Below are 11,536 nucleotides of genomic sequence, written 5' to 3' on the forward strand. Positions count from 1 at the left end.
GGATTTTCCCAGCGTTTTGGTTCAGATTACGACGAGATCTTCGCTCCAGTGGCGCAGCAGTGTACTTTCCGCGTACTTCTGGCTGTTGCGGGCCAGCGTGGCTGGATCGTCAAACATCTGGACGTTAAAAAGGCCTATTTATACGGCACGTTGCGAGAAGAAATCTACATGAGACAGGCACCAGGGTTTGTCGTCAAAGGAAGAGAGCATCAGGTTTGTAGGTTGCATAAAAGTATTTACGGCCTCAAACAAGCGGCCAGGGTTTGGCATATGACAATTACCGATATTTTAATGAGCTTGGATTTCGAACAATGCAAGGCGGACACGTGCTTGTACCGGAAGCGCCTTGTCGGCGATGATTGGCTGTATCTTTTGATCTACGTGGATGATATTTTGGTTACGTGTGCGCATCAGGAGGAGATCACGAAGATCGAAGATTCGCTGCAAGAGAAGCTGAGCATTTCCAAGCTGGGAGACATCCACTGTTTTCTCGGAATACGCGTCACGAGGAACGCCGATGGATTCTTCATTCTGGATCAAAGTGTTTTCATAAGGAAGCTGGTGAAGCGATTCGGAATGGAAGGAGCAAAAGGTTCGAAGTATCCACTAGACCCTGGGTACTTCAAAGTCATGAAAGAGAGTCGAAACCTCAAGGACAACATTCAGTACCACAAGCTGATAGGATCACTGTTGTATCTAGCATCGAATACCCGTCCGGATATTGCGGCTAGCGTGGGAATTCTCAGTCGGAAGGTGAGCAGCCCGACGGAGCTCGATTGGAACGAGGCCAAACGGATCGTCCGGTATTTGATTCACACAATGGATTACGGTCTGAAGCTTGGCGGAGGAACTGAAGCCGAAGAGCAGACTTTGGAAGGTTTCTGCGACGCCGATTGGGCCGGCGATACGAGCGATCGCAAGTCGTGCAGCGGTTACTTGTTTCGCCTAGGAGGAGCCACTATCAGCTGGACCAGCCGTAAGCAGAGCAACGTAACAACTTCCACCATGGAGGCGGAGTACGTGGCGCTATCGGAGGCCACGCAACAAGCTGTATGGCTGCGACGATTGTTGGGTGAGCTAAACTTGAAGCAAGGACAACAAAGGATGTATGGATTTCGTAGCACTCGATCAGCAGAAGCGCAGGTCGAAACATATCGACACTCGCTTCCACTACACCAAGGAGAGATGTACGTCGGGGGAGATAGAACTTCGGTTCTGTCCGTCTGAAGAGATGATCGCTGACATTCTGACCAAACCTCTCGGACCGATCAAGATCGGGAAGTTTGCAGCAGCGATGTCTTTGGCGCCAGTAGTGAAACACGGAGGATGAGGAGACTGGGCTACTTCACGAGGAGGAGTGTTGCAGTGTAGCGGCAATAGCGTGAATACGCCCTTTACGAATGTACATGCAGAGAAAAAGAATCGCAGTTAATTTTGTTCAAACAAAAATGTTCTTTCTTTGATCGTTGATTAATAAACACGTTTCTAAACAGTTCTCGCGATTTATACGTTTTTAATTCCGCGTTACATATCCGTTTTGCACTGCATTTACCGGTGTTTTGCCCCCTGTCCGCCCACACTTCCGGGCCTTCACAGGGTCAGCTGTCTTCGATTTTCTTCCACTTCCAGCCCGCCGCTCGGTCGTCTGGGACTCCTTAAACGATTTTACCACCCGAGACACAGTTGTATGGGTGATTCCCAGTTGTCATCCGATCCATCTCATGGTCGCAGTCGGATTTTCCATGACGGCGCGCAAAATTCTCCGGCGATTTTCTTCTTGTTTCGATGACATTTCAATAACCACTGAACCGATTGTTATGAAATTTTGCACATGTAAACAACTAGTTATACCCAAATTTTCATCAATTTTTACCCACGTTCAAAAAAGTTACACACGGATAAAAATGGTGCATTTTTTTTCGAGTACAAGCCTTATGGCTAACGTCCATATACGAAAATAACAGTATGGCTGGCTCGATGTGCGGTAAAAGAGGTGAGGAGAAAGGAAACTAGTGGACTCTTTCATTCTGACGGTGTTCTTATGCAACAGTAGACGTGACGTCACGTCTGTTGCTGCATAAGTAGACGCGAGAACGAAAGAGTCCACTAGTTTCCTTTCTCCTCACCTGTTATACCGCACATCGTGGCTGGCTATCATGCATTCTGGCACTCGTCCGTATGGCTAACGTATTTATGGCTAATGGGGTATCATTATGTAGTACCTCTCAGTTTTGTTGTAACTGAAAAATCTTGGATTTCAAAATGGCGTCAGACAGGAATTTTCGGTTCCTACACACCATCCTGATTCTAAAAGTACCCATATTGTGGGGTATTTATATTAAAAAAAAAACTTTTTTTCTACAATATAAATCTCAAATAGGGGAAACAGTTCAATACGTTAGAAGCGCTAGGAGCCTATAACACAACAATAAGCCTCTAATAGTACGTTCAGGCTACAGAGTTATACATAGTATTACCTCTAAGGTTATAACATTTTAAAGCACAATCAAGTTTCTGTGTTGCAATTATTTGACTACCGTTATAACACGCTTCTAACGTACACCGTACGAAACATTTATGTACATTTCTGAGAGATATAGCGCACTTAAAATTAACGCTAGATTTGGCATAAATTTACGCGATATTTTTTGTAAACGATTTCGCTGTTTATGCCAAGTTAGCTCAAAATTAAACGAAGGGAGATTTTTTTAATTTTTGTCAAACCGTTCTTTTACAGGACAATACTATCATTTTTAGAGTACTAAAACATAAATATTACATAAAATTTGAAAAAATACACAGCTTTTCGAATGAATTTTCTCAAAAAGCGCAAGTGTCATGTCATCAGTTATTCAAAATGTACATCAACTTGACTATAGTTACAGAAAACAGCTCAGATGTATATTGAGATATATTTAGGATATTTGGATTTGAATCAAATAATATATTTTACTCAAAACAAATAATCCTATTATGTACACTAGAGTGACTCAAGTTTATACGACGAGTCACAAACCTATGATCCTCACTGTTCTTTCGATGTGTATTGAGGTTGCAAACAACTGTGCAAAGTTTGAAAGAATTCTGTTACGATTTGGAACTGCTGGAGTACTTTAAAATTTAAACTTGAGCCACCCTAATGTACATAATATAATTATTATTATTGCTTGAGTAAAATACAACATTTGATTCATATTCAAATATCTCAAACAAAGCTCAATATACCTCTGAGACTAACCATTTTTGATTTAAACGCTTTTTAGTTTGAGCCCCGCTAATCTGCACGCCGCTCAAACGTCATTTAGCACATGGAATGGAGTAAAGTGAAATGGAACGATCCCAAACGGAATGCAGAATCAATACAAAACAGTAAATAAGGCTACCAGATTCTCGTCTTTCTGCTGGTTATAGGGTTACTAGAAGTTCAAATTAAATTTGAACCCCGTTAATTTGCACGGAGTGACGTTCAGATTAACGGGAGTGCACGGTACATGTCTTGGGAAATTTTCATAAAATTTTACGTTCTACAACTTTGCCTTGAACTATTTTTATCCACCAAAATATAGTTCTAACTAAGCCAAAAAAAATGTGTCCAAGACGTCAACTCAACTTGATGCAATCTCAGAGCGTAATTAATTTGCTTCTGCTAGATTTCACTCCTGACCCCCGGGCACACTATTGGGACATCTTTAATAGAGCTGCATCTGTATATTGTGAAACCATCAAAACAGGCAAATAAACATGCCAAAGCTGTCAACGGCATTAACCTATTGTGCCAGCATATGGTGGCACTCGTGCGTGTTTTCAACCTTATTCGCTCGTCTACTGACGGGAGAACAACTATTTTCTATAAATGTTCCTCCTGTTGACAGCCTTAGCGAACTATTCAACCTAGCCTACTAGGTACTTATTACACTTGTTGCGTTAAGCCACAGACAAACAGAAGTAACTCTTTCTTCTCAAGCGTCGTAAACGCATTTAATGTTCAAATTAATATATTTTTAGTTTCACAAATCCCCCACCACAGCACTGCCGTCGGATCACTTTGACAGAATCGGCAAGCACGCCTTCTTTCCGCAAATAGCTCGCGAGATGTCGTTAGAGGAAAATTTGTTTAAAAACCTACGTCTTTTTGTCTGTGATTAAGCAACCAGTAGTTTTCCACCGCTGGCTGCTCGCTTTCTAAGTTGACAGCTTCCGACTCTTCAGTGCCGGCTGACCATCGCAGCGTGCCATGCGGGGAGAACAACAATAATTGTTTTGTCTGCAGAGGAACTACATCGCACGGAGTGGAATATCGCCCGGAGAAGGAGGGCAAACGGGCGTATAGCTTTTTATTGCTTCCTTCCGCCCTGGTCGTAGCAGTCCCAAGTCGGTAGTTTCGCAATCAACTTGACACTGAATACACAACAAGTAGAAGTACGAACACGCTGCGTGGACCAGACGAGGGAAGATGATAAAACTAACGACATTCATTTATCTATCCGTCCGTCATTCCAACTCTGATGTCATTCGCACAGCTGCTTGCTGTCCGTTGCTACCGGCTACCAACCACCGCCTACTAATATTTATACACCCCTTGCATGGCACATGGCACTCTTTGATGATGTAGTTTAGCCCACGGTAGCCGGAAGAAGTTTAAACTGTAATTACCCTCATTAGCACTTTTATCCTCGGTTGGTGTTCGGTATTGTGTTGTTCTGCTTCTTGTTTATCTGCATCCTTAATTTTACGACTGCCGCTTGACGCCCCACATTGGCCCCTTTGATTCCTAACGACTTAATCTTTTCCCACCCCTTCATGCACACACCCAGACCACCAGTTCTATCACAAGTGGGCGCTGCTAACCGATCCGGAAGACTTCATTTCCGGACCCAAGGGATACCTGAAGTGCGACGTCGGCATCATCGGCAAAGGCGATACGGTGAAAGTTCCTCCCAAGTCCGAAAAAGACCCGGATGACATTGAGGCGTAAGTTGGTCGAAACCGCTGTAAGTAGGCCCATTTTAGTTCAATGACCTTTTCCCTAATCGTAGTAACCTGCTCCTTCCGGACGGAGTCCCCATCGAGCGGCAACGGGCCAAGTTCATCGTGAAGATCTACCGAGCCGACGGCCTTCCGCGGATGAATTCTTCCATCATGGCAAACGTCAAACGGGCCTTCACAGGGGAAGCCAAGGATCTGGTCAACCCGTACGTGCAGGTCTCCTTCGCTGGATTAACCGTAAGTTCCGCCCTAGAATCTCTAGAGAAAAACAACCGAACAACACTGATTGAGCTCTTTGCCACCAGGGGAAATCCACCGTCAAGAAGGCCTCGTACAATCCGGTGTGGAACGAGCAGCTGGTGTTCACAGAGATGTTTCCACCATTGTGCCAGCGGATAAAGGTTCAACTAAGGGATGCCGACCCGATGAAGCCGTCGATCATCGGTACGCACTACATCGATTTGAAGCAGATCTCCAATGATGGCGAGAAAGGTTTCCTGCCAACGTACGGACCTTCGTTCGTACACCTGTACGGTTCAACGAGGGACTACAACCTGTTGGATCAGCATTCGAATCTGAACACGGGACTGGGCGAAGGAGTGAGCTACCGTGCTAGGCTGCTGATTGCCATCAGGACGGAGATCACCGATAACGTGGAGTTGTTTACGGACAAAAATGGTGGGTATTTCAAAATCTCCACAATTTCTTCCACTAATTCACCTTCCTTCCACCCACAGTCGACCTGGAGTCTACGCTTCCGATTTCCGAGTCATCCTACTGCAAAAACGATGACTTCTTCCTCTTCGGCACCGTGCTGGAAGCGTCCATGATCGACAAGAAGGTCTGCGATCGGCCGGTCTTCTTCGAGCTGAGCATGGGCAACGCTGGCAACTCGCTGGACGGCCACAACGAGAGCGCAACGAACATGAGCGACGATGACGAGCTGGAATCGGTGGATATGACCTCGTACAGCAGTACTACAAGTGCCTCGAAACCGATCACGCACGACAAGAACCATTTCTTCCTGCCGTACTGGGACAACAAACCATGCATGGACGTGCGGTGTTCGTTTCCGGACCTCCGCCGGCGGATGTACAACAGTAATATGATCGCGAAAATCACCGAACGCATGGAGTTGGGACTGGCGGAAGCGAACCTGCTGATCGAGGATGAAGATCCGACGGCGGAGGTCAAGCTGAGGGGATTGCTGGAGGAGGTGGCAACCAGTTGCAACAAGTACGTGCAGATTACCAAAGGTGCACTGGTTGGCCCGGGAACAGGTAAGACCAAGCTGGACAAAGAACGGATGAAACTGTGTCAACGGGAAGTCGAGTCCATCGGTAACATGTCCCGAAACTTGCGAGCACTGGTGACGAAGAGCTCGATGAAGGAACGCTACAAGACGGCATACAGCTACTTGGGTAAGCTGAAGTTCCTTATCGATGATCCACAGCACTCACTTCCGGATGTGTTCATCTGGATGGTTGCGAATGGGAAACGCGTGGCGTACCACAGGCTCAGTGCACGGGACTTGATCTATTCTACAACGGAAGAGGAAACGGGAATCTTCTGCTCGAAGGTTCAGACGATCTTCCTGAAGTTACCGGGCAAGCAAGCGGAGGGCCCAGCAGGATGGCAAGTGAGAGCGAAGCTGCACATCTACCTCTGGTTGGGAGTGTTGAAGCACAAGAAGTCCTTCTACGCTGGACTTCCCCGAGGGTACGAGATGTCCAATGAGTTGAAGCATGCGGATAAGCCAAATGTGCAGGCTCCGACTGACATCCGATACGTGGACAAACACGTATTTCAGCTTCGAGCGCACGTCTACCAGGCGAGATCGTTGATTGGGTCGGATGCTTCCGGGTTGAGCGATCCATACGCAACGGTGTTCATTACCGAGTATTCGAGGACTACGCAGGTGATCGAGGAAACGCTGAGTCCAACGTGGGATGAGCAGTTGGTTTTCGACGAGATTGTGATCTACGGGGCGAAGGAGGAGATCAAGAAAGATCCACCGACGATTGTGATAGATATCTACGACCAGGATAAGGTCGGCAAGTCTGAATTCATAGGAAGGGCCTTGGCAAAACCGAGGATTAAGCTGAAAGATAATCATTACTCGAACCCGGTACTAGAGTGGTTCGAGATAGCTCGAGGACTGGACAATGCCGGAGAGTTGCTAGCTGCGTTTGAAATGCTGGAGTTGGGGTCGGACGACATTCCGAGGCTAACCGATCCGAAGTATATCGCGACGGAGTTCCGTGGTGATAAAACTGGCCCGTCAACGATGACTATCCTACCGGTTCCGAGGGAGGTTCGCCCGAATCTCGCCCGGTTCCGTATCGAGGTACTGTTTTGGGGCTTGCGGGATCTGAAGCGAGTGCACTTCATGACGGTGGACAAGCCACGGATAGACATCGAATGTTCCGGAAAAATACTCAACTCCAGCATCATCCAGAACGCCAAGAAGAATCCAAACTTTGCCAATATGCTCAAGTTCTTCGACTTGGAGCTACCTCTGGAAGAACGGTATGCTCCACCGATCACCATTCGCGCCGTAGATTGTCGATCCTTCGGCAGGTACACTCTTGTAGGAACCCACCAAATTACATCCATTCACAAGTACATGCATAGGGCACCTCCAAAGGACGACACTAGGCGCGTGAACCAAAACGGTCAGATAGTCCTCTCGAAACAGATGGACATCATGGGAAACAACACGGCCATGCCCAATGATAGCTCCATGATGAAGTCGATATCCGGAGATAATCTCACGCTATACGGTGCCGCTTGTGTAAGCAAGGTCGTCAAAGGCAAGAAGCCTAAGAGGAAGCTGGAACACGAAGACACCTTCGATGCGGAAGACGATGACGAATCAAGCAAAGACTGGTGGACCAAGTACTTCCTATCCTACGAACGACTGATTGAAGCCTCGAAGCCTTCAGCCCAATCTCGAGCACTGGAAAATCACGTACAGGCCACCGAAGGTGGTAAGAAACTTGGAGTGAAGACCTCAAAACTGGTGTCCAAACTCAGTCCAAAGACAACTCCGAAAAAGATAGCCACTCCAAACACTGCCACCTGCCACATCTATCCGGGCGAATTGGAATCTCTACCAGAGTACAACAACTTCAAGGAATGGCTCCTATCGTTCCCGCTGTACCGCGGCAAGAAAACCGGTGACAGTACGGAGGACGAAAATCGAATAGTGGGTTTCTTCAAGGGAGCAATCAAGGTATACAAGCTCCCGATCGAGAAGGGCATGGAACTAGCATTCGCTCCAACGCTTCCTCTAAACGATCCCATCCACGTGCTGGTGCGAGTTTACATCGTCAAAGCTACCGATCTGCATCCGATGGATCTGAACGGCAAGGCCGATCCGTACGTGGTGCTCCAGCTCGGCGGCAAACGGGTCTCCGACAAGGAGAACTACGTCAGCAAGCAGTTGAACCCGGTGTTCGGTAAGTGTTTCGAAATCGAGGCGACCTTCCCGCAGGACTCAATGCTGACCGTGCAGATCTACGATTGGGACCTGGTGGGATCGGATGACCTGATCGGGGAAACCAAGATCGACCTGGAGAACCGATTCTACACTAAACACCGGGCGATGTGCGGTATCGCTGCGCGATACGAAGAGTACGTATTCGTTAACTCCGGGAAGGTTGGATCTCTCATGAACTTTGATCGTTTATTACAGCAATGGATACAACCAATGGCGTGATCCCATGAAACCGACGCAGATCTTGACCAAGCTGTGCAAGGAGAACAAGCTGGAACCACCGCAGTACCAGCAGGATCGAGTCATGATCGGTCGGTACTGTTTCACGTTCACCACCGAGGAGATTCAGATGTGGAACCAACCGACAACGTGCAAGTTTCGGGATGAACATCTGGCACTGGCCGTTATCCACCGATGGGAGGAAGTTCCCCGAGTCGGTTGCAAGGTTTGTAGCAAGGAGTTCTGTTGATGGTCGTAGGTGTAAGTGGGTAAGGGTTTCGTTGTAGATCGTTCCGGAGCACATCGAGTCTCGATCGCTGTACAGCTACGATAAACCAGGAATCGAACAGGGTAAGCTGGAGATGTGGGTTGACATGTTTCCGATGGACATGCCCCTGCCGGGACCTCCCGTCGATATATCGCCCCGCAAGCCAAGGTCCTACGAGCTGCGAGTCGTCATCTGGAACACGGACGACGTAGTGCTGGAAGACGATGCGTTCTTCACCGGCGAGAAGATGTCCGACATCTACGTGAAGGGGTAAGTTCGGTAAGGAAGTCAGGAACTGTTCTGTCTTAACGTGGTTTGATTTTAGGTGGCTCAAAGGCCCGCAGGACATCCAAGCGACGGACATCCACTACCGATCGCTCACCGGTGAGGGAAACTTCAACTGGCGGTTCATCTATCCGTTTGAGTATCTGGCCGCCGAAGAGCGGATCGTTCTCTCCCGGAAGGAATCCCTCTTCAGTTGGGATGAGACGGAGGTGAAGATTCCGGCCCGATTGGAACTGCAGGTATGGGATGCGGATCATTTTTCGGCGGATGACTTCCTTGGGGCGATCTCGCTGAACCTGAACCGGTTCCCAAGGGGGGCCAAATCGTCCAAACTGTGCACCCTGGATATGCTCAAGACGGACAACGTGCCGACGGTGAACATTTTCAAGCAGAAACGGGTGCGCGGTTGGTGGCCGTTCTTCATCAAGAAGGAGAACGACGAGATGGAACTGACGGGCAAAGTGGAGGCGGAGATTCACCTGCTCACGAAGGACGAAGCGGAAAAGAACCCCGCCGGGTACGGGAGGAACGAGCCGGATCCGCTGGAGAAGCCGAAGTGAGTATTGTCGGGGGGGAAGAAGCTGTAGAGGTGGATTTGAGGATGTTTCAAGGAACAAGGTATTTACGAAACCTTTCTTGGGATAAAGGTCGAGGTTGAGAGAAGCTGGTGTCTCAGAGATTACCATTTTTGAAATTTTCATATACTCACTAGGTCACTTTCACCTTAATGGGAAACAGATACTCTTTAATAAGTTAAGACACTTTTCTTCAAAATGGGTAATTTTTACCCATCATTGGTTGCTTCAAATTGGCGTGTACATCTAAAATTATAGCAAAAACCTGATATCCTTACAGCCATTATAGAAAGCTTCCATCGCATCTGCTCATTCGCGACGTCGCCATGATGATGCGGTTGAAAGCTTTCCGATGTGAAAGCTCCACTAATATCCAAACTCACCACAACCATTTTTCTTTTCACCTCTCGCTAGCCGCCCGGACGCTTCGTTCATGTGGTTCCTGAATCCGCTCAAATCGATCCGGTACATCGTCTGGCACAATTACAAGTGGCGCATCATCAAGGGCCTGATCATCCTCGGGCTGGCCATCCTGCTGCTGCTGTTCTTCTACGCCATTCCGGGCTACTCCGTCAAGAAGATGCTCGGAGCGTAAGTGAATCGGCAGGAAGTCGGAACTTTCTCTCGCTCTTGAATCAATTTTCATCTTCCGATTTTTCTTATGCGATCACGCACAAACAATCACTGACACACACATAAACTCACCCATGTTGACGGACGTCAGATGAAATTTGTAAACAACAGGTATTGCGTATTATTTCCCTTCTTCCGGAAGGCAAAGCCTTCCGGTGTTCCATTTTCCAAGACTGTACCCTACCTGGTTTATTGTTTATTGGAGTGAGGGTTTTTTTCCTAATTGATTTTAATCGTTTTTGTATGAAAAGTTTTGACTGTTTTCTACTGTAGAATCACGAGAGAATAACATCGAATGACAGCGTTCTTGCATATCAGTATTAAAAAACCATCACTTTTTCAAATCAAAGTAGGCGCTTTAGGAAGAATGGTAATCAAGTCAGTAGAAAGAAACGCGGTGTACAAATATTAGAAATTTAACAAAATACAATATGAATGACATGACATTTTGTAAATAATGTGAACTGAACTGTCATCGTTTTCTCCAATCGAATCATATTTGCCATTCAACTTTATCTTCACAAAATTTCATCCAATTTTGACGCACGAAGACAGACAGAAAACAACGCAAACAGTAAGTAGATAACTTTTAAACTTCCCAAAATCAGAATTTGCCAACTATTTATCTTCAAACAATCCACCATCTGAGCTGATTATAGAAAAAGCTAGTAGTTAGTGTGCGATCAAACAAATCAATAGATATCAAATCCCTCATCATATCGCTCAACAATCTTAGAGAGAGACAGAGCTTCAAGTCAGACCAATCAGTACCAGTACCATGTTAATCATTGTTAAAAATTGATAGACCCCCGAATTGCACAACATTTAAACAAGAATATCAAGTTTTTAAACGTAAATTATTGTTACTGCATATTTATGAAGATGAATTTTATTCCTCAACCAACTCCAGCAGATATCAACGCGCGCGAGTGTGAAAGGTTTTAAATCCCGTTGAAGAAGCTATAGTTATATTTGGAGTTTAATTTTCGTTTGCCTTTGACATTGGAAGTAGGCTCGAACGTCTCAAATGTCACTTCCTCTAGCTCCGCAACAACACGACTTCATAATGGA

The 11,536-nt window shown here is 46.6% G+C and overlaps 1 protein-coding gene across 2 annotated transcripts in view; it reads left to right on the forward strand.

The window, feature by feature from the left end:
- LOC135699975 (otoferlin-like) overlaps positions 1-10,928 on the forward strand; it is a 144,147-nt gene extending 133,219 nt beyond the window's left edge. For both annotated transcript variants that reach the window (XM_065220307.1, XM_065220308.1), the window contains exons 10-17: positions 4,815-4,971; positions 5,037-5,223; positions 5,292-5,664; positions 5,724-8,622; positions 8,684-8,930; positions 8,992-9,242; positions 9,298-9,813; positions 10,247-10,928. In XM_065220307.1, the coding sequence (XP_065076379.1) occupies positions 4,815-4,971; positions 5,037-5,223; positions 5,292-5,664; positions 5,724-8,622; positions 8,684-8,930; positions 8,992-9,242; positions 9,298-9,813; positions 10,247-10,427 (4,811 nt within the window). In that variant the 3' untranslated portion in view covers positions 10,428-10,928. The remainder of the gene's footprint in view (positions 1-4,814; positions 4,972-5,036; positions 5,224-5,291; positions 5,665-5,723; positions 8,623-8,683; positions 8,931-8,991; positions 9,243-9,297; positions 9,814-10,246) is intronic.
- Positions 10,929-11,536: the final 608 nt, after the last annotated feature.

The sequence above is a fragment of the Ochlerotatus camptorhynchus genome, unplaced genomic scaffold, assembly GCF_037179485.1.
Source record: "Ochlerotatus camptorhynchus isolate MF236.1 unplaced genomic scaffold, CSIRO-AGI_Acam_v1.1 ptg000124l, whole genome shotgun sequence".
NCBI classification, from domain to species: Eukaryota; Metazoa; Arthropoda; class Insecta; order Diptera; family Culicidae; genus Ochlerotatus; species Ochlerotatus camptorhynchus.